General features: G+C 47.4%; 1 protein-coding gene across 2 annotated transcripts in view; it reads left to right on the forward strand.

Moving 5' to 3' along the window:
* The window catches only part of LOC309396865 (guanylate-binding protein 1-like), a 57,800-nt gene extending 40,020 nt beyond the window's left edge, over nt 1–17,780 (forward strand). Inside the window, exon 11 of one of the 2 annotated variants that reach the window (XM_081962371.1) lies at nt 17,582–17,780. In XM_081962371.1, coding sequence (XP_081818497.1) covers nt 17,582–17,659 — 78 coding nt within the window. In that variant the 3' untranslated portion in view covers nt 17,660–17,780. Of the gene's footprint in view, nt 1–16,382; nt 17,057–17,581 lie in introns of those variants that run through there. The other variant, XM_081962373.1, reaches the window with a different exon arrangement.
* Nucleotides 17,781–23,540: the final 5,760 nt, after the last annotated feature.

Below are 23,540 nucleotides of genomic sequence, written 5' to 3' on the forward strand. Positions count from 1 at the left end.
ATAGATTTGTGGCCTCTATAAGAGAGGAAGGGTGGCCAAAGTAAGAGGAGATTCTTGTACTTGGTAAGGATAACAATTAAACAGTGCTAATTAATACGGATGGGGACTTTCCCCAGTGAAGTGCTCATTGGCAGATGCAATTCAGATTTACTTGCAAGATGGACATGTTGCTTTCTAGGTGACAACAAGGAGGTGCAGGCATTCAATCTGCCACGGAATTGCATCCGACAGTTCTTCCCCAGCCGGAAGTGCTTCACCTTTTATTGCCCAACTACACCTGAGAACTTATGCAATGTGGAACAGATGTCGGATGATCAGCTGCACAAAGGTTTTGTGGAACAAGCAAAGAAATTCTGTCATTATATCTATGAAAAATCTCCAGAAAAGACTCTTCCAGGCGGGCACATTGTCACTGGCAACTGTGAGTCCTTCTAGCTCTATGATAATTATGCTTGGTTGCATACTGAGCCAGATGTTTACATGGATTTGGCACTTTTCTCCACCTATCAAGTCCTCAAGGATCTGGGATAGGCAGATGTGCATGTTTGATAATGTTAAAGGTACCGTCTTGGGTTGTATGCTGGTCCGAGTAAAACTGCCATTTGCAGTTGTCTGATGGGGATTTTGTCAATGCTGATAGTGTTGAAGTGATGCTCCAGTTGTTTCGGATTTGCATCCCAGACGCCTATTACTATGGGTTCCACCTTTGCTTTCTTGTGCCCCAGTCTTTCTATTTACAAGTCTGGGAATTTTTTTATCTTCCCCAGTCCTTTCTTTTCTATTCTGCTGTCCTTATGTACTATCATATCTGCTATTCAGACTTTTTTGTCCCTTATTAAGTCTGGAAGATCTGCGCTCATTATGCCTCATTCTACTGAATGAAGTGTCCTCCAGAAAGCCATGCAGGTGGGAAAATATGGCAGTGACCCATCCATCCTAACTGGCAAGCATGTCCCTACAGTACTTTTTCAAAAGGCAACTGGACTTTCTTGGTTTTTCATTGAAGACATTTCGACCCTCATCCAAGAAGCTTCTTCAGTTCAGCTCAGTTCAGTGAACTGAAGAAGCTTCTTGGATGAGAGGAGAAACATCTTCAAGGACAAACCAAGAAAGTCCAGTTGCCTTTAGAAAAAGCACCTTTGGGACAATCATGACCTGGATGACTGAGAAGCTCCATAGATGATTGGCAAGCATGTTATGGCGCAATGCCTTAAATTCTTGAGTGGGACACAATGAGTAATGATGGTTGAAGATGTCTGGCTGATTGTCCAACAATCTGTACTATTTTTCTCCATGCAGTGTTGGCAAAGTTAGCCAAGGCCTATGTGGATACTATCTCCAGTGGGAACGTTCCCTGCCTGGAGAATGCAGTCTTGGCCTTGGCTGAGATTGAGAACACGGCAGCCGTGAAGGAAGCTGTTGCTTGCTATGCACAACTGATGGAGCAAAGTGTGGAGCTACCCACTGAGACTCTCCAGGAACTTCTGGACATACACAAAAAATGTGAGGAACAAGCCATCAAGAAGTTCATGGCTCGTGCTTTTAAGGATGATACACATAAATTCCAGGCTGAATTCATGGTAGGTAATCATAAGACACCAACCTTCATAGAGGATGTTTGTTTATTTGTGTCAGAAGCATCACAATTAAAATAAGGCAGGGGTGTCACACTCAAGGCCGGGGGGCCAGATTTGGCCTGTGAGGTTCTTAGATCTGGGCCACGGGATGCTTAGGTCTGCCTTACGCGGCCACCCTAGCAACAACAAAGGCCCAGCCCATTGTGCCTATGCCAGCGAAAACGGAGTTCATGAGCCCGATTTCCCTGGCCGAGTGCTCGGGCCACCACAGCCGCCCCCAACATGAGTGACGTCAAGCCGGCCACACACACCCTGCCCCCCCCATGTCAAACACACCCTGATGCAGCCCTCAATGACACTCCCGACATAAGGCATACTATGCCACACAAAATTTAAAATATCAGATTCATGATTAAAATATGTGCGAATTAAATAGATCTTGCCCAGAAACTAGCAACATTAATTGTGTTCTGTCACACTGCAGTGAGGTCCTGAAATGTGTACTGACGAGGACACGAAAGGCAGGTATACATCTGTGTGGCTGTCTGCATGTCACCACAATCACAAAGGGCAAAGGCCAATGGATAGCCACGTTTGTCCAGAGTGTCTCTGGATATTGTTGGATCCGTGTGCAGTTTATTCCAGATTTCCATCCTGCTCAACTTTCTCCAGAGCCAGGTGCCAGATCCGACCATCTTGTGTTGGTTCTTTGTAGCTTTCCATAGATCTTCTATTCATAGACAGTATTTAAGGCTTATGGGTCCTTGGGATCTGCTATCCTCCATATCTTCTGTATAAGAATGGGTATGTAGACAATATTTAAGGCCACTGGCTCCTGATGGTTGGCCTCCAGTAGATTCTCTATTTATATGAATACAGAGCATAGTATTCTTGTTATAGTTTCACACAGATTGTGTAGATTTTCTTCATCAAATGGAGGATGGCTGCCCCCAGATATTTTGTTTAAAAACATTCTTGATTGCCCAGAAAGATAAAAGATGGATGCGGTTAGGAACAGCCAGTAAAATTGACAGGATGTCAAGCAATGTCATCATCAAGCCTTTATGGACAATTATGTTCCTTCTCTAAGGATTATATATCCTTTTGTTCAGTGTTTCTCAACCTTGGGGGCTTTAAGATGTATGGACTTCAACTCCCAGAATTCTGGCTGGGGAATTCTGGGAGTTGATGTCCACACATCTGAAAGCCTCCAAGGTTGAGAAACACTGCTGTAGATAAATTGAAGGAAGAGCACGAGTCATTTCAAATTGTGATGAAGCTCTGCTTAATCACGGGAGATCACTCAAATTTAGACAGTGTACAAACATGGATTTCTTTGTCAAATCTCAGCTCTTGCTTTGTTTTGTTTTATTCCTAACAGAAAACTGTGGTTAGCAAAAAGGAAGAGTACTGCAGCAAAAATGAGCTGAAATCTTCTGAAATCTGTTCAGCTTTATTGCACTCACTCTCTGAGAATCTGGAGCAGAACATCAAGAACGGAAGCTACTCCCGAGCTGGTGGCCACCAGGAATTTGTAAATGACCTCCAAAAAGTGGAGAAACAATTCTTGGAGACACCTAAGAAAGGAATAATGGTACAAAATGATGAGAGTTGCTAAATTAATGCTCATTTTGTCGCTCTCATTTTGAGAGCCAGGCCATCCTCCACAGAGATTGTTGGTTTACTTTGGATTGGTTTACTTTGGCAAAACTTCTTTCTCATTCTATACCGCTCCAGATTATTTTCTTTTCCCCTTTCAATCAGGCAGGGGAAATCCTGAAAGAATTCCTCCAGAGCAAGGAAAACATCAGAAAAACCATCCTTAAAAGTGACGTGAGCCTTCAAGAGAAAGATAAGGAAATAGCAGGTAAAGGTGTGAACAAGCTGTCGGATGATGCTGGGATGTTGGTTCTGCTTTGAAGGTGGGAAAAGAAGGTGGGAAAACCTGATAAAGGTGGGTTTATCTTTAAACCCATCACTCATCGGGAAAAGGCTTTCCTCTCCATTTAACTTGATAATAGAGAGGCTTTCTTTTTCTGCCATATTATCCAACATTTGTAAATGTACTCATATACTCAGGTAGTCCTCACTTAAAAATCCCTCGTTCAAAGACCGTTCAAACGTGTGACAGTTCTGAATGAATAGACTGTATAAATGGTCTTACAATTAAGGACCATAAAAGTGTCCAATGTCAGGTGATCATCATTTGCAACCTTCACTGCTGTCTTCCAACAAGCAAAGTCATTGGGGAAGCCAGCTAGAAGTTGCTACCAGGGAATAACTGATGTGTGCTCAGTGAGGGTTTAAGTTTAAGTTTATTTGATTTATAGACCGCCCCCTCTCCCCGAAGGGACTCGGGGCGGTGTACAGGAACCATATTAAAAAACCATATACATAATAAATATTCTTAAAACCAGATTAAACCTAGAGCCCTGTACAAGTTATTAAAAATTAAGACACGACCTAAAACCAGCCCATGAAGTTTAAAAATACAGGCATGGGGTGGGAAGCTGGAATTGGGCCAGGCCGGCTAAATTGAACAGGTGGGTTTTTAGCTTCTTGCGGAAGGAGCGGAGATCTGTAGTTGTTCTGATATCAGGGGGAAGGTCATTCCAGAGGGTTGGGCCCATCACAGAGAAGGCCCTTCCCCTGGGCGTCGCCCGCTGGCATAGCCTAGTGGACGGCACCCGGAGAAGTCCCTCTCTGTGTGAGCGGATCGGCCAAAGGGATGTATGGGGCAGGATGCGATCCCGCAAATACCTAGGTCCTGTGCCTTTAAAGATAATAATAATAATAATAAATATTTATTTCTTAGCCGCACCCTCTCCCGAAGGACTCGGGGCGGCGTACAACAAAACATAGGAAATAAATATATCGACATACATATAACAAAACATATACCAAGACATATATACGACATATACAAGGAGGATGTGAACTGATAGATAAAAACAAGTAAAAACACAATGTTTAAAAACCCCTAAATAAATTGAATGCAATTAAAATACCCCAAATAAAAAACCCGTCAGGAGCGATATAGTTGGATCAAAGTTGAGCCAGGCCAGCAACTTGAAAAAGGTGGGTCTTGAGCTTTACACGAAAGGAGCGGAGGTCAGAGGTATTCCTAATATCCAGGGGGAGGTCATTCCACAGGGCTGGGCCCGCCACAGAGAAGGCTCTACTCCTTGAAACGCACCCGGAAGGCAACAGGTAGCCAGTGCAGCCCGCGCAGGAGATGTGTTACATGGGAGTACCTAGCGGCTCCCAAAACTGCCCGTGCAGCCGCATTCTGGACAAGTTGCAGCCTTCGGGTACATCTCAAGGGGTGCCCCATGTAGAGAGTGTTACAGTAGTCCAGCCGGGACGTCACAAGCCCATGGGTGACTGTGCGAAGGGCAGCCCGGTCCAATAGGGGACGCAGTTGGCGCACCAGGCGAACCTGGTGAAACGCCCCCCTTGCCACGGCTGTCACATGGTCGTCCATTGACAGCCGGGCATCTAGGAGGACGCCCAAATTGCGCACCCGATCCACGGGGGCCAGATGTTCGCCCCCAATGGCCAGTGATGGAATCAACTGGTTGAACCGGGGTGCCGGTAGCCACAGCCACTCCGTCTTGGATGGGTTGAGCTTGAGTCTGTTACTTCCCATCCAGATCCGTACGGCTTCCAGACACCGGGACATCACTTCGACGGCATCGTTAGGGTGGTTCGGGGTAGAGATGTACAGCTGGGTGTCATCTGCGTACAGATGGTAATCTACCCCGAATCCACGAATGATCTCACCCAGCGGCTTCATGTATGTGTTGAACAGGAGAGGCGAGAGGACCGATCCCTGCGGCACCCCACAAGTGAGTGGCTTCAAGGTCGACCTCTGCTCCCCTGCCAACACAAATTGTGCTCAGCCAGAGAGGTAGGAGGAGAACCACGGCAGAATGGTGCCCCTCACTCCCAACCCCTCCAGTCGATGCAATAGGATACCATGGTCAATGGTATCAAAAGCTGCCGAGAGGTCTAATAGGACCAAGATGGAGGAACAACCCCCATCTCTGGCCCTCCAGAGATCATCTACCAACGCGACCAAAGCCGTCTCCGTGCTATGGCCCGGCCGGAAGCCGGACTCGCGCGGGTCCAGATAATCAATCTCCTCCAGGTGGCGTGGGAACTGTTGTGCCACCATACTCTCTACAACCTTCGCCAAAAAGCAAAGGTTGGAGACAGGACGATAGTTTGCTAACATAGCTGGGTCCAGGGAAGGCTTAATAATAATAATAATAATAATAATAATAATAATAATAATAATAATAATAATAATAATAATAATAATAATAATAATAATAATAATAATAATAATAATAATAATAATAATAATAATTTTATTTGCTTAGCCGCAACCCTCTCCCGAAGGACTCGGGGCGGCGTACAATCAAAGCAAATAAGATAAAGACAACATACATACATAAGAAACAAAGACATATACATGTGCATGGAGGAGGTAGATTAATAAGTGAAGACAATTAAAAAACACAATTTAAAATCCCATTAAATAAAATTACCAATTAAAAAACCCGTCAGGAGCGTAATGAAGTTATGGTTGAGCCAGGCCAGCTATTTGGAATAGGTGGGTCTTGAGCTTTATACGGAAGGAGCGGAGGTCAGTGGTGGTCCTAATATCCGGAGGGAGGACATTCCACAGGGCTGGGCCCGCCACAGAGAAGGCTCTGCTCCTAGGCGTTGCCCCTCGGCACTGTCTGGTGGACGGCACCTGGAGAAGTCCCTCTCTGTGCGAGCGGATGGGTCGTAGGGATGTATGGGGCAGAATACGATCCCGCAGGTAACTAGGTCCTGAGCCATGGAGCGCTTTAAAGATCGTAATCAAGACCTTGAAATGCACCCGATAGACCACAGGAAGCCAGTGCAGCTCGTGCAGGAGAGGTGTCACATGGGAGTACCTAGTACTCCCCATAATCACCCGCGCGGCTGCATTCTGGACCAACTGCAGTCTCCGAGTGCATTTCAAGGGAAGCCCCATGTAGAGAGCGTTGCAGTAGTCCAGGCGAGACGTCACCAGCGCATGGATGACTGTACGTAGGGGGTCCCGGTCCAATAGGGGGCGCAATTGGAGCACCAGGCGAACCTGGTGGAACGCCCCCCTGGCCACGGCTGTCACATGGTCGTCCATTGACAGCCGGGCATCTAGGAGGACGCCCAAATTGTGCGCCCGCTCCACGGGGGCGAGTTGAATGCCCCCAATGGCCAGAGATGGAATTAACTGGTTGAACCGAGGGGCCGGAACCCACAGCCACTCCGTCTTGGAAGGGTTGAGCTTGAGTCGGTTGTCATCCATCCAGACCCGTACGGCTTCCACACACCGGGACATCATTTCGACGGCCTCGTTGGGGTGGTTCGGGGTGGAAATGTACAGCTGAGTATCATCAGCGTACAGATGATATCCCACCCCGAAACCACGGATGATCTCGCCCAGCGGCTTCATGTATGTGTTGAACAGGAGTGGCGAGAGGACCGACCCCTGTGGCACCCCACAAGTAAGGGGGCTTAGGGTCGACCTCTGCTCCCCTGCCAACACACGTTGCGTCCGGTCGGAGAGGTAGGAGCCGAACCACCGCAAGACGGTGCCCCGGACCCCCAACCCCTCCAGTCGGTGCAACAGGATACCATGGTCGATGGTATCAAAAGCCGCCGAGAGGTCTAATAGGACCAGGATAGAGGAACAACCCCTATCTCTGGCCCTCCAGAGATCATCAACCAACGCGACCAAGGCCGTCTCTGTGCTGTGCCCGGGGCGAAAGCCGGACTGGCGCGGATCTAGATAATCATTCTCCTCCAGATGTCGTGGAAACTGAGAAGCCACCACACTCTCTACAACCTTCGCCAGAAAGGGAAGGTTGGAGACAGGACGATAATTGGCCAGCTCCGTGGGGTCCAGGGAAGGCTTCTTGAGCAAGGGCTCACCACCGCCTCTTTCAAGGCGGCCGGAAGAGACCCCTCACCCATCGAAGCGTTCACTAGGCCCAGGAGCCAGTCGCGTGTGACCTCCCAGGATGCCAGTACAAGCCAGGAGGGACACGGGTCCAGTAAACATGTGGTAGGTCGCAGTCGTCCACGCAATCTGTCCAAATCCTCGATGACAACCAAGTCAAACTCCTCCCAGAAAGGTTTCTCAAGACTCGCCACGGACGTCTCGACTGGGCCACTGAAGGGGACCCAATCCTTCCGGATTTGAGCGACTTTATCCTGCAGATATTTCCAAAATTCCTCTGCCCTACCCTGTAAAGGGGCCTCCCGCGGCCTCTGAAACAAGAGGTGGTGAGTAGGGGTTTCACCACCGCCTCTTTCAGGGCGGTCGGCAAGAGCCCCTCTCTCAAAGAAGCGTTGACTAACTCCTGGAGCCAGCCTCGTGTGACCTCCCAGGATGCCAGTATAAGCCAGGAGGGACACAGGTCCAATAAACATGTGGTGGCTCGCAGTCGCCCGCGCAACCTGTCCATATCGTCGGAAGTAACAGAGTCAAACTCCTCCCAGAATGGTACCTCAAGACCCACCTCCGACGTCTCTTCTAAACCACTGGAGGGGACCCACTCGCTGCGAATCTGAGCGATTTTGTCCTGCAGATACTCCCCAAATTCCTCTGCTCTACCCTGCAGAGGGGCTTCCCGCGGCCTCTGTTGAAGGAGGGAGCGGGTCACCCTAAACAGGGCGGCAGGGCGGTTATCTGCGGACGCAATAAGAGTGGCACAATACTGACGCTTGGCCACTCTTGAAGCCACAAGGTAAGTCCGCAAATAGGCTCTCACCTGTGCTCGGTCAGATTCAAAGCGTGATGATCTCCATCTGCTCTCTAGGCGTCTCTTGTGGCGCTTCATCACCCTCAGCTCCTCAGTGAACCAAGGAGCCTGGGCGGATCGCTGCCGCAAGAGAGGCCGCAAGGGCGCAACCCGGTCCAAGGCCCCGGCGGCCGCATTATTCCATGCAGCCACTAGGTCCTCCATCCGGGTGCGGGTCAGGGCTACAGGAAATGGCCCAAGCTCCATCTGGAACCTATCAGGTTCCATCAGGTGTCTGGGGCGGAACCATCTAGGACATTCTGGTTCCGCCTCCCTGCGATGGGGAGTAGCGGCTGGGAAGTCGAGCCGGAGAAGTGAGTGGTCTGACCAAGACAGGGGAGTAATGACTAAATCCCCTATTCCTAGATCACTCCTCCACTGGCCAGAGACAAAAATAAGATCCAGTGTGTGACCACCCTCGTGTGTGGGGCCCTGAATTATTTGGGTCAGGTCCATGGCTTTCATGGAAGCCATGAACTCCCGGGCTGCCTCGGATGTTTCCTCTACCGATGGCAAGTTAAAGTCCCCCATGACCACCAGCCTGGGGGTTTCAACCGCCATCTCGGCGATCACCTCGAGGAGCTCGGGCAGGGCTGCTGATGCATAGCGAGGAGCCAAGTATACAATCAGCAAGCCCGACTGACTCCCTGGGCCCCACTTCACGCACAGGGACTCACAACCAGTTATCTGTGGTACAGTGGACTCTCTCGGCTTAAGGCCTTCCCTTACAATGACCGCTACCCCACCACCCCTGCCAAGGGCCCGAGGCTGATGAAATGCGCGGTAACCTGGCGGGCACATTTCCATGAGGGGGAAACCTCCCTCGTGGCCCAGCCAGGTCTCCGTTATCCCTGCCAGGTCCGGCTCCCCCTCTGAGACCAGGTCGTTAATGAGGGGGGCCTTATTGGCAACGGACCTGGCATTGCATAGCATCAGTCTCAGGCCCTGGCTCTGTAAGTCCTGACCACCTAGATTGCGGGGGTTGGGACATATGACCGGCCGTAGCCAATGACCACGGTCTCCCAACCGGTTATAGGATCTCAGTCTACCCTCGCACCTACCCCTCCCCACGACTGTTGAGATAGAAAGACCCTCTTCTGGAGTGTCGCTACTCCCCCCCATCTTAACAGATCCGCTCACTCCCTTGCTAGCCCCACCTGTCAGCCTGGCACTGGTCCCTCCCTCAGCCTGACTAATCCCACCCCCCACCCTGGAACCCTCTAAAAAACGGATAAAAAATTTAATTAAAACCCCCCTGAGGCTACACTTCGTCCACCTCTCTGGATTAATAAATCCCTCATCAAGGTGGGCCCTCGAAAGGGCGGAGGGCCATACTTGTGAGAGGGGGGACTCCCGCAGTAGGATCAGGTCTGCCCTCGAGTATATGATGGAACCCATTACCAGCAAGGCATCGATTGAACATAGGGATGTTACAGGGCGTGGTTTTCGCTTAATGAAAGCAACCAGAAATGCTGTGACTACTGTTGCTAAGTGGCACAGTCAGGCCTGGAAGCCGTCTTCTGCATTGGACCTTCAGGCCTGCCACATTTACTACTGTGGGAAACTGGGGTGAGGGATTGTGTGGAGCAGGGGTAATAAATAGTCATAATAACATTCCTTTCTCAGAGAGTCAAGGTCATCTTGCCCTGCACCTGGAGGGCTGGAACTGGTAGGCATTATCCAGTTGGGATGTTTCTTTGGTTGGACCATGTGATGGAGATGTGGGTGCTGGGCAGGGACTTCTCGGAGTCCTCTTTAGTTGGGGGTGTTACTTGGAACCCTGACATAAACTCGAATCTCTTTTAAAAAATTCAACCAGCTCTCCTGAACTCCAGGGTGCTGTTGGGGGTTCTGAGTCCTGACTGTGGACCCGAAACCAGGCAGCACGAAGACTCAGGGAAGATGGAGGAAGACAAGAAAGCCACGGAGGGAGGCACAAGAGCTGGTTCAGCAATTTATGTTGAGACCATGTACTCCCTTTCCCAAGCCATGGTGGAAGAAGAAGAAGACGCGGAGAAGGAGTGCCCGCTAGGTGCCTGGCCCAAAAAGATGGCATCTGAGCGAGTCACACAACCAGACTGGACCCTGTGGGATAAAGCTGTGGGAGCCACGCCATTCCAGGAGATGGTGGCCGGGGCAGTGTTGTCGGAACCAGAGATGAGTGGAAGTCGAGCGGAACAGATCCCAACCCTCAAATGGAGAACACCGGGGCAAATGTACTATGAGCATTTCCCACTACCGCCATGGAGCCAGCGGCCAGTCGGTCTCCTGGAGCAGTTTGGCCAGCTCTGTGTGAGTATCCTTGCTTGAGACCGAGCAGCCCAGATGGACCCTCGCTCAGCCTACGTTCACCTTCCCGGACCAGGAAGCTGCAGCGCCACTGACCAGGATGTCTACCTCCTTTCATTCAGCACGGAGTGGTTTGTTCCCTAGCCTCACACATTGGGCCCAACCTGCTGGAATGACGGTCACATGGGATTGGGGATGACTCAGCAACAAAGCTTTCTCAACCAGCCCACCCAGGTGCTAGTGAGGCCACAGCAAGGACTCTGGGGACCAAGTACTCCACCCCAGTAACTGGACTTCAGACTACCTCCAGCATACCAGATCCCTCCTGGATGGGCATTGTACCCCGGCCAAGGGTGGGTGCAATATCAATGGACGCCTGCACCGATTCTGCAGCCGACACCCATCCATCAACTGGTCACTTCCAGCCGCCAGTTATAGCTCCGCAACCGGTACCAGCCCAGCCACCACTGCAGCTTCAATCACCGGTCGTGGCCCCACAATAGATTCCAGCCCAACAGCTGGTGCCAGCCCAGCGTGACAGCAACCCGCACAGGCCCAGCAACCGGTCCTGCCAGCCACTCCCTCAGAGTGACATTTGACGAGATTCAAGGGAAGCTAGCCAATTTCCTCAACTGAGTCTGGTTTACATCGACTAATATGGAAATCAATATCCATCGAATCGGAAATTGATTTCCGTGATGACAGATAGCATGAAGGAAGTTGAGGCAGCAGAGTGGATAGCAGAACTTCATGACGAGGAAGCCCCTGAGCTGGAAGATGCCAATGAATTCATCCAATTGATGCGGGGCTGGTTTGAAGTCATGGCCCACCGAATGGAAGCTGAGGCCCAGATTAAGGCGCTGAAGCAAGCTGGCAGCCCCCCCTCCCCCCCAAGGAACTAATTTGGGAGTTTGAAGACTAGCTGGGAAGCTGTGGGACTGGCCGGAATGCCTCCTCATCCACCACTTCAAGGAGGCTCTCAGCCCAGACCTTAGGCAAGCCTGTGGTATCAGAGGGGTACCAGAACCCAGTCAAGTATGGTACAGCACGGTTGTGGCCATGGATCTGGAAATCCACCCACATAGAAAACCATTGATGGGACACTAATTGGTGGGGGGCCTGCCACACTAGTCCCCGAACGTGTCAGACTGGAACCGGATCATCACAGAGAATAAAAATTGTTTTGCACAGAACTGATAGTAATGCCGGTAGCAGCCCACCCTGATGTGGGTGCTGGGCAGGGACTTGGACTTTCTTTTGGGTGGGGAAAACCTGGAAGCTTTGAGATTCAGGTTTTCCCAGATGTGCCAACATGACATCTCTAATAAAATAGAACTTTGAAGAATGCCTAGCCTTGGAGTCTTCTTTCATTGGGGGTGTTACTTGGGAGCCTGACACTACCGTGGCTAAGTGGCACAGTCACGTGACATTCTGTTTTACGACCATGTCACTTAGTGATGGAAAATCTGCACCCAATTGCCATAATTAAGCAGGGACTGCCTATATGCCAAATCGACTTATTTATCTAGTTATTATCCACTTATCCTGTGGTCAGGTGATCACCATCTGCGATCTTCACTGCAGGCTTCCAACAAGCAAAGTCAATGGGGAAGCCAGTAGGAAGTGGCAAGTGGGGATTATGTGACTTCCTACCTAATGATGGAACTCTGTAGAGATTCTCAGTCATCCGGGTCAGTGGTGAAATTCAAAATTTGTATTCTGTGGGTGTGGTTTTGTGAGAATGGCTTGGTGGGTGTGGCAGGGGAAGGATATTGGGAAATCTCCATTCCCACCCCACCCTGGGGGCAGCCAGAGGTGGCATTTGCTGGTTCTCCAAATTACCCAAAATTTCCACTACCGGTTCTCCAGAACCTCAGAACCTGCTGGATTTCACCCCTGATCCAGGTCATGGTTTTTCCCTAAGGTGCTTTTTCAGGAGGCAACTGGACTTTCTTGTTTTTTCCTTTTGAAGATGTTTTGCTTCTGATCCAAGAAGCTTCTTCAGCTCTGACAGGAGAGTGGGGAATGGAAAGACTTATATTCCTTGCAGACAGGGTCGTTGAAGCCCTTGGAGGTTTATCTGTGTCCTGAGGGTCACCAGAGTAGTGTTCCTGGTCCTTGGAGTCAAAGGGTGTTCATCCCAAATTGTATAGCTAAAGTACCTAATGATGTGATGCCAGAACTGGTGTCGATAAGCATCCCAGTCACATGATGCTGTGGCTTATTCCGGTCTCAATTACTACAGTTGAGCAAGGACTGCCTGTATGCCAAATCTATTCACTTATCACAGTATTTGCATACTACCAAATCTAGCCACCTTGCAGATGTTTGTCCTTTTTTTATTCCTGGTTTAGATGAAAAAATGAAGGCCAAAGCCAAAGAACTAGAGGATGAGGTCCTGAAGAAGAACATAAAAATGCTGCAACAGAAATTGGAGGATCAAAAACAGAGCGAGGAGATGAACGTTCAGAACCTAAAGGAGAAGATGGAGGAACAAGGGAAACAGATGAAGGAAGAGTATGATATGATGATCCAAAGCAAACTCAGGGTAATGCTACAATCTCAGCAGTGGTTTGTTGTAATTAGGCAGTTGGGTATAAACAGATATGCAGACTTTCAAAACGGAAAAGCAATGGATTTAGAACAAGTTTGTGTATCACAAGTGCTTCTTCCTTTTTTTGTCACATTCTCTTCACTTTATGTCATTTTGATCACATTGGAATACATTTATTTGCATGGGGTACATTTTTTTTAAACAAAGTTTTATTGGTTTTTTTAATATTTTACAAAGGAAAAAGGTAAGGGGTAAGTTACAAATTTTGGCAACTGCAGTGTGCGATAGGTGCGCCCCCCCCTCCATACTCCTAGTATACATTTGCACATAGTTCATTATTAGGTAGTAACATAATAACATATAGTCAGCATGTAAGTTCAGTTAATAATTTCGATCAGTTTATGTCAGGTGTATTTTCTTACTCATTTTTGTGATCTGAGCTTTCTTGATGTTGCCCCATCTCCCCCCGCCAACAGAGCTCCGGCCCCTCCCGTGTCCTGTGCATCTGGTGGAGGATCATCAGGTTTTTCTAAGAGTAGTTTGTTTTTTTCCATAAAGGCCTGTGCCTCTATGGGTGTATTAATTCTAACTCTTGTCTCCTCCCAGAATATTAGCATACCTTCAGGCATCAGCCATCTAAACCACACCCCCTTCTGGTATAATTTATTCGCTAATTGCGAATAGCTTTTTCTTTTTTCTCTTATTTTCTTGGGGATCTGTTTCAGAATGATTATCTCCTTATCTTTGTATGTCAAAACTTGCCCCCTTTGTATGCTCAGAATCTCATCTCTTGTGCTTTTTCTAAGGAATTTAATGTGTACCTCCCTGGGAACATTGTGTGTCCTAGCATAAGCTGAATTCACTCTATAAACCAGGTCTATTTCCCACCCCATCTGTTGTTTCTCTTTCTGGATGTAGTCAGCCAAAATGTTTGTCATGATGTCCCTTATATTTTCATCATCTGTCTCCATCACATTTTGAAATCTAAGATAAAAGGACATTCTCTCAAACTCTATTTTCATCTGCTGGGAATCAAGTTCTTTGTTTCCCTTCTGCATCCCTTCCATCCCTTCCCTCATCTCAGCTGCCCCACCCTCCAAAAGGTCCAATCTCTGTGAGTTCTTGTTAATTTTGGCCTGGTTCTGTTTAATTTCTTCTTTCATCTCCTGCAGTTGTTTCTTTATTTCCTCTTGTCCCTGTATAATTTGCTGAAACATTTGTTGAAACTCCATCTCCGGAGGTTTAGGTTGCATCAAAGCTGTTATCATTGATTGTGTACTAGGACTGGAGGTTGCAGATGTCGGGGCAGAGGCAGCAAAGCCAGGCTTTCCAGGAGGTGGTTTTTTAGGTGGCATTCTTTATACCATAAAAAGTTCAGTCAGTATAGAGAATGGTCAGTCAGAAAGGCAAGGCAGCTAGGAGAGTCCAAGAGACAGAAGGTCCAGGTAGAAGAGAATTTTTGTTTCCACTGGCCCTGGCAATAGAGCAAAATTTCCACTCCAGGGAGTTCAAAGAACAGCAATCCACAAGAGACTTGTCTAAGCAGCACGTAGACAAAGACCGGAAGCCTGAAGTTTCAAAGGTGGAGTCAGATTTCACATTTCATAAAGACAACGGAAGTGTGCCATCTTGCCCTGCCAGCTTCGGGTTTGGAGACAACAAATAAAGTTTTCAAAGTTTATTGTTCAAAGTTTCCAGATCATCATTGTTTTAAAGTTTAAATCCGAAAATTCACTTAGTAGGGGCGTGACATCATTGGTTGGCTCTCCCCCTCCTCCTCCTTTCCCTGGGGCTAAGAGCTAAATCGTTTCCAGCCGCCTGTCCAAGGGAGTGGGGGGAAATCCCCCTCCCTCCAGCCGCGCCTCTCCGATTCATGCCGAAAGTAGAGTTTAAACAGCTGACTTTTTTGTTAAAGTTGATAGAGTAGTTAAAAGGAATGGAGGAAGTTCACGCCCCACCGCACAGCAACCGCATCCTTCTAGTCTCTGTTTCTCCGGACGGCATCGTAGCGAAGACGCCGGAGCGTCTCCCCATCGTGCTCCCCGGTGCCTGGAGCGAGGCGGGGGACCTCCCGCCAGCCGCCGCCGATCCAGGGATCCCCCGCGGTGCCGCCCCTTCGGCAGGACGCCTCTACGGGGCGTCCTGTGCCCCCCAAGGAGTGGGAAGCCCACCGGGGGAGCGAGGGGCGAGCAAAGCTTGCTCGTCGCCGTCAGCCGCCGAAACCGGAAGTCGCATGGGGTACATTTTAAAGTCAGTGGGACCTTATTAAAGAAAGGAAATTGTACAGTGGAAGAGGGAGCATCCAAAAGCTTTCCAGTGCTCAGGGGGATGTGCTGTGAAAAAGCAAGGAAGAACAAAACTAGTCACTACAGTTCATAGCACGTACAGAGTTACACTGGTAGTAAAGAAAGTCAAGGAACAGAAAGTCAAGGAAATGTTGAGCTCAAATATGATCGTAAGTCGAGGACTAGTTGTATTGACGGTGAAGATATTGAAGTGGTGCATAGCTTCTGCCTTTTAGGGACCAAGTATCAACAATAAAAAAAACCGAGCAATCAAGAAACATGCCAGGTGTCAAACTTAATGTCATTAATGGCTGCATCAGAGCTGTGGGGCCGGGCAGGTATGGCTCAATGGGTGGGCATGGCCAGCTTGACACCACTCCCCAAACTGCTGGCAAATTTCCTCTTTGCATTGGGTAGACTGGACCGAAGCCACACTGGCCTGATCTTTCCTCTTTGCATTGGGTTGATCAGGCCGAAGGGAGGCGGGTTGGCTCCTTCCATTTTCCAGGATGACCCTGTGAGCCAAATCTGACCACATTGCAGGCCAAATCTGGCCTGCGGGCCTTGTATTTGACACCCCTGCCATAATGGATCAGCACATGGAAGAGGAACAGCAAAGACCTTGGAAAATATGTGTCTGTACCTACAAAATTCAGAATTGTGTATTTATTTTCATTTGATGCCTAATTTCCATTGACCTCACACAGGCCTCTAAAGGACTGGATGTGGCCCAGGGGGGAGGGGGTAAAATGGCCAAGTCTATTGTTGAACCTGGTCTGCAAAGCTAGTTGCATGTCTCCTTTCACTCTACTAATGATGCTTGCTCTGCCTGCAGGAACAGAAGGCTTTATTGGAAGAGGGTTTCTGCAAGGAAGCGAACCAACTGACCAAGGAAATCGAGCAGCTCAAAACCAAAAAGGAAGCTGTGGATTGGAGAGACTTATCTCTTGACGCATTTAGAATGGCACACACTATTGCAACAACAATAGATACTTTTCGTTTTCTAAATAAGCGTTTCTAGTCCACAACTACTGCATGTAGTTTTAAAAAACATCTTAAAGTCTTAAGAGTTGGATAACCTTTCAGGGGTCAAGTGTTTTTTTTTAAAGAAGTGAGAAACTCAAAAGTGGCCTGGAAGAAGAAAAACAAGATAATTAGGACAATAAATAGTATTTTTTAAATCTGCGCTCATGATACAGTTATTTTAGATTCATTACGTAGATTTAAACTCATGGCGTGCAAAATCTTTCTCAGACCCTTAGGGATTTCTTTAAGAAGCCTGGGATTCATGTCATTGGAGGATTTTTGAAATAGCTAATGAATGCCAGTAGGTGGTTGTGGCTTTAAGTACAAATGATTTGAGGTAAAAGCACGTTCAAATAATTGTAGTTAAATGAGAATTGTGGTACATTGATAGTAAGATATATAAAGATTTTTTATTTAAAGTGTATAATTTAATATGAACTATAAGAGATGACTGTGGAAGAAACGCACGAAAGTTATTTGTAACCAATCGACACGCTTTCTACAAGATGTAATGAAGGATGATTCTTTTTTGTGTGTGTTTTTGTTCAATTAAAATAATAAAAAACTTTTCAAAAAATAAAAAGCCTGAGATTTGATTTCAAAGCGTCATGAAAGGTTTCATAAGTTGAATTCAGGCTTCATGTTAATCTCCTCCTACAATCTTGATCGAATCAAGATCACGTCATGTGTTAATGCCACTTTATATTGCCCTGGTAAGGCCACACTTGGAATATTGCATCCAGTTTTGGTCGCCACAGTGTAAAAAAGGTGTTGAGACTCTGGAAAGAGTGCAGAGAAGAGCAACAAAGAGGATTAGGGGAGTGGAGGCTAAAGCATACAAAGATCAGCTCCTTGAATTGGGAATGTGTTAACTCTGAAACTGGCCTGGCCAAAGCCATGTTGGAGCTTCAGGGTGCTGTCACACTGGAGCTGCGGGTTAGGAAGGAGGGATTTGAGATAGCTTGGGTTTTTGTATCCATAATAAAATACTTTCTCTTGTGAACCAAGGTCCTTCTCACACCTGACCGAAAAAAAGAGGAGTCTGGTCGCAAGGCAACTGGACAACATGATGATTGGACCCTGTGACAGGTTGTTTGGGGTGGAGAGAAAACGTTGACTTTTAATTAGGTGAAAAACCGCAGGAAACTTCAGGGCTGTTTTTCACCAGGTCTGTGCCAATATGATATATCCAATAAAGCTACTCTTTGAGGAATTCATCTGCCTTGGAGTTTTGCTTGGTACAGGTCTATTACTTGGAACTCTGACAGTATGTCTACTTTAACGTAAAGAAGGAGTAGAGCAGGAGTGGGTTCCGGCAGGCATTACTGCCGGTTCGCTCATGTCCATGCTACATGCGCGCACGCATGCGCAGTGCAATTAAAATTGCCCTGCACATGCGCAGAACTGAAAAGCAAGATGGCGGCACCGTAGGACCTGCTTGAGAACTGGTCACTGCTGGTGCCAGCAACCCAGGTCGCCAGACTACTACCGGTTCAGTCTGCTGTTCTGTTATCCTGCTTGTTTGTTTTAATCTCCATGCTTTAAGTCATGTTTGGAGGGGTTTATATATGACACGAAGCCCAAATTAAGCCAATCACTTAAGTGCTGGTAGACCAGCTCTTTCAACACATACCAAACTTAGGTTATACATCTGAATGCCCTTTTGCATAATTTATTTTTACTTTCCCTGACAATATTGATCCGTGTTTTTCAACCTTGGCAACATTAAGATATGTGGACTTCAACTGCCAGAATTTCCCAGGCATCGATTCAGATTTTTAAACATTTTCTTTAATAACAGTGCTATTTTGTTGTCTGTTGAGTGAGAAGCCTATTTACACTAATTCACAATGGATGAATGGCTGCAAAAGTTGATGGAGTTAGCAGAGATGGCTAAACTGACTGTTTTGGTCAAAGGAAAAAATACAAATACTTTTATGTCTACTTGGAAACCACTTCTGGACTTTGTGCTTGAGGTGGGGAAAAAATGAAACTTTGATCTTGGGTTTTGCCGATTAGATAGATTGGTAGTTATAGAAATAGCTAGTTTATTCTATTATGTAAAGATAAAAAGTTGAGGTTTGATGTTAATGCCTTATTCTATGGTAGCAAAGGAAGTCAATGCCTTTTTTTCTTATTTCCCCTTGCTTTCCCCCACTTTTTTCTTCCCTTTTCCCTTCCCTAACTTTCGTATTTTCTTTGTATGCTATATTATAAAGGAATAAAATATTATTTAAAAAAAAACAGTTCCCATGTTGGTTAAACCATAAATTGACCCAGTCAAATGCCTGATTTGTTGTTTCCTGGTGTGAAGTAGCCAATTATCACACAAGGGAGGAAACTGCAACCTGTCCATTCTGTACATGGCAAAGAGCTTGCTGTCGGGATTAAATCACAAAAATGAGAGAGCCCCAATTGGCATAGCTTTAAACCCTTTTTTAAAGTGGCACTTTAAATCACTAAAAACCAAGGAACGTGATCATTAGCAAGCAAGTGGCAACAAGCAATGAAATATTGTCATATTGAGGGTGACCCTCCCAAAAGTGGGGTCAATATTAAAATTTTACAGCCCTTGCTCTCTACAGTGTGAAGTCCACCTAAGTTGGTTTCCTTAATTTTTAAATTCCTGCTTTGCATTACGGAACAGGGTAGAAGGAAAATGCCCATTTCAAAAGTGATTCAGTTATTTATCAAAGCAAGCCAGGCTTTTTTCAAGCTTCTGCATGGATTTTTTTTTAAAAAAGATATCCCCTCTTTAAGAGTTGTATAACCTTTCAGGAGTCAGGTTTAAAAAAACAAAAACAAATCAGAAAAAAACAATACATTTAAAATAAGTTAAAATTAAAATTAACAGGCCAGGCCGGCTTGCTGGAAAAGCCAACATTTTAGGGCGCGTCGGAAGGACCGGAGGTCAGGGATTATGCGGAGCTCCGGGGGCAGCTCATTCCAGAGGGAAGGCGCTCCCACAGAGAAGGCTCTCCCCCTGGGGGTCACCAGCTGACACTGCCTGGCCGACGGCACCCTGAGGAGGCCAACTCTGTGGGATCGTACTGAACGGTGGGAGGCTACTGGTGGCAGTAGGTGGTCTCGCAGGTACCCTGGGCCTAAGCCATGGAGCGCTTTAAAGGTCACAATTAATACCTTGAATTGCACCCGGAAAACAACCGCCAACCAGTGCAGGCCGCCTAAAAAAGGTGTAACATGGGAGCACCTAGGTACCCCCATGACAACCCGTGCGGCCGCATTCTGGACCAGCTGAAGCCTCCGGGTGCTCTTCAAGGGCAGCCCCATGTAGAGAGCATTGCAGTAGTCCAGGCGAGAAAGGACGAGGGCATGAGTGACTGTGCACAGAGCATCCCGATCCAGGAAGGGGCGCAACTGACGTACCAGGCGAACCTGGTAAAAGGCCCCCCTGGTCACGGCCGTTAGGTGTTCTTCTAAACTAAGCCGCGTATCCAGGAGGACTCCCAGATTGCGAGCCTTCTCTGAGGCTAAAATTTCTCCCCCTATCATCAAAGATGGAACAAGATGTACAAATCGGGATGACGGAAACCACAGCCACTCAGTCTTGGAGGGATTGAGCTTGAGTCTGTTCCTCCCCATCCAGATCCGCACAGCCTCCAGGCATCGGGACATCACGTCGAGGGCATCATTTAGGTGGTTTGGGGTAGAGATGAAAAGTTGGGTATCATCAGCATATTGATGATACCGTACCCCAAAACCACGGATGATCTCGCCCAGCGGTTTCATGTATATGTTGAACAGGAGGGGTGAGAGAACCGACCCCTGGGGCACCCCACAAGTGACGCGCCTGGGGGTCGATCTCTGCCCTCCAGTCAACACAAACTGCGACCGATCCGACAGGTAGGAGGAGAACCACCGTAAAATGGTGCCCCCCACTCCCAACCCCCCGAGTCATCGCAGTAGGATACCATTCTTGAGCCAGTCCCTCTCTCTCAGGCCCAGGAGGGAGGCAATGGCAAAGCACGTCCAAACAACCTTACAAGAAAACTGCAGGGCTTAGTTAGGGAAGTCACCAGGGGTCAACAATGATTCCAAGGGAGAGAAAAAATATATGAAATTGAAAACAGGCTCCAAAATTCCTGTCCTGCACTGCCCTCTGCTGGCTGCAGATCAGTTGCTAAGGATGACTATTGTATACCTAGACATAAAGTTCCGGTACTGTATAGTAGTTGTTTCAAAGATTGTTGTTATCTCTTTAAGGCAGCTTCCTCCCTATTGATACTCCCTGTGTGGCCTGGATTTCACTGCCAGTAAAAGTTGCAATCCAAAATCTCTCATGGGCAGAAAGTTGCCTGCAAGAAATATCCTATCGGGTGGGACACTCTATCCCCTGGCAGTTCCCCTGGAGGAGATTGTGGTTTTGGATCGTTACCTCTGGACCTGTTTGCAAATTTGTCCACCTTTTGAAGGAGGAGGCATAACCTTGATTGCATGTCAGGATACTCTGGGTGTTGAAACCCACCTTTCTGGAAGGTGCTCCGTTTGAGAAAGGGTGGTGTAAATCCTTAGACAGGCTCAACACAGTTTTTGACACAGCCTTCCTTAAAGTCCTGCGTGTCTCCAAAAGAGAACAATCAGAAAACCTGTAACAGCATGTGGGAAAGACCTTGGGGAAAAGAGCCAAGAAAACAATCAGATAAGGGACACCATAGCCCACAGCTGCATAGCGGACAGAGCAAATTGCTTAGAAGAGACCTTTCACAATTTTTTAGACTCTAAAGGGTTAGGACAATTGTACTTTCAGACTTGCAAGATTCTGTAGCTTTGCAATAAAGCAGAATTAGGACATCTGGTTATGTTTCCTGTCTGCTCTACCTAATAAGGCTGACAAACTCCCAGTGTTGTAGGTCACCAGTTGTGAGTCGATTCTGTTCCACTGCAGCCCTGTATATCCCAAGTACAATCATGCTGAAGAGAAGATGGTTATCTCTGATTTTCCCCTTTCCTGTCCTTTGAATGCATAGAAAGTCGACAGCCCAGGGGTTCGAGACCCGGGCACCATAAGATGGGATGAGCTCCCGTTACTTACCTCAGCTCCTATCCATCTAGCAATTTCAAAGCAAGCAAATCAGAGGTGGTATTCTGCCAGTTCGCATCAGTTCAGGCGAACCGGTAGTGGCGGCAGCACAAGGCTCCACCCTGACATCATCATGCACGCGTGCACTCCCGCTACCGAACCAGTAGCGAAGATAAGAGGATTTCATGCCTGATGCAAATGCAAATAGATAAATAGGTACCCCTTTGGTGGGAAGGTAACAGCGTTCCGTGCGCCTCAATATATAATGCTGGCCACTTGACCACAGAAATATCTTCAGATAACGTGGACTCCCTCGGCCAAGAAGTAGAGATGAGCACTGGCTCCTAGAGGTGGACACAACTGGACAGGGCAAACATTTACCTTTAAATTCATAGATGTTGTGCAGCCCATAATTCCTTGTCACTTTAGTGCTCTCTGCACAGCTCACAACTGAGAAAGTTAGCTCAGCCTTTTAAAGTCCCAGCCCTTCTCTACTGCAGGAAAAAGCAAACTGGAAGAGCTCCAGTCTGTTATAATTTCTCATCTGCAGTAAGCCACCAGTGACATGGAGATTATACACGTATATTTTTCCCTTATCCACGCAGCTTGCAAGGAAAGTCTCCCGAGAACTGCTGCTATTATTTGTAGAGCGTGCAAGGAGGCCTTTGCCATACTAAATCCTAACATATTAACGATGAAGCAATAGGGGATTATGGAGAAATACAACCCCCCCCCTTTTCTTTTTACTGCCAATTTTGGTTGTGGGATTATCCGGCTGATTCTAATCGGTCTCCTGTTTCACGAAAGGGCAGTTAGCAATCTGCACAGACCTGTCCACATCCAGGATCTTCCTAACGAGCTTGCCTTAGATTTCAGTGCACGTTTTCCCCGATGAGCTGTATTTTCCCTTCCATAATTAGGGAAAAGAGCCAGACTGCATGGGGTTTCCAATTTACGTAGGCACCCGATGTGGGGAACAGCCATTTAGGGACGTACGGAATTTATTCGTGGAATGGGAGGCTTGCAATTCAGGTTGTCCATTTCCGCAGTCTGTGTCTGTATACTAAAAATTAAGCAATTAACCTGAATCTGATGAGAGAAAAAAATAGAAACTCATTACACCTGGGGAGTGCCATTAAGCAACATGCTACGGTACAAATGAAAGGTGGGGGGTTGGGGTTGGGGGGGAGAACAGCTTTATCAGACAAGGAGCCCTCTAGACTGGCTTTTTCTCCCACAAGACCACAGCCAGTTGCTGATTTTGGATTTCCACATCTTTCTTTTGCAGAAGTTGATTTTTATTCAGTAGGAATGGGGTATTTGAGTTTAACGAAAAAAAGGAGGAGATGGGTGATAGTAATGAGATGAGAAGATTAATAGTAATGCAGCCTTAGTGAATAGTTTGACAGTGTTGAGGGAATTATTTGTTTAGCAGAGTGATGGCATCCGGGAAAAAACTCTAGTCTCTAGTTGCCTTGGTGCGCAGTGGCCTACAGCATTGTTTTGAGGGTAGGAGTTGAAACAATTTATGTCCGGGGTGTGAGGGGTCTGTAGATATTTTCCAGGCCTTCTTTTTGACTCGTGCAGTGTACAGGTCCTGAATGGAAGGCAGGTTGGTAGCCATTGCTTTTTCTGCAGTTCTAATTATCCTCTGAAGTCCCTGTCGGTCTTGTTGGGTTGCAAAACCAAACCAGACACTTATAGAGGTGCAGATGTTGGCTGCCATTTTGTCTTTTGGGACCCCTTCTTCCAGATATCCCTTGAGTGGAGGTCACCTATCCCTGCGTGGAAATAATATGCCATTTGAAGGTGGTAGCAAGTCAAATATTGTCAGGGATTTTAATTCCTTATATGCTTTTCCAATCTTGTTAACTGGACCACTGAACAAGGCACTTACCAAACAATTTTGTGTACACCCACACCCAC

Source organism: Natrix helvetica (assembly GCF_964273705.1).
Source record: "Natrix helvetica genome assembly, chromosome: 9".
NCBI lineage: Eukaryota > Metazoa > Chordata > Lepidosauria > Squamata > Natricidae > Natrix > Natrix helvetica.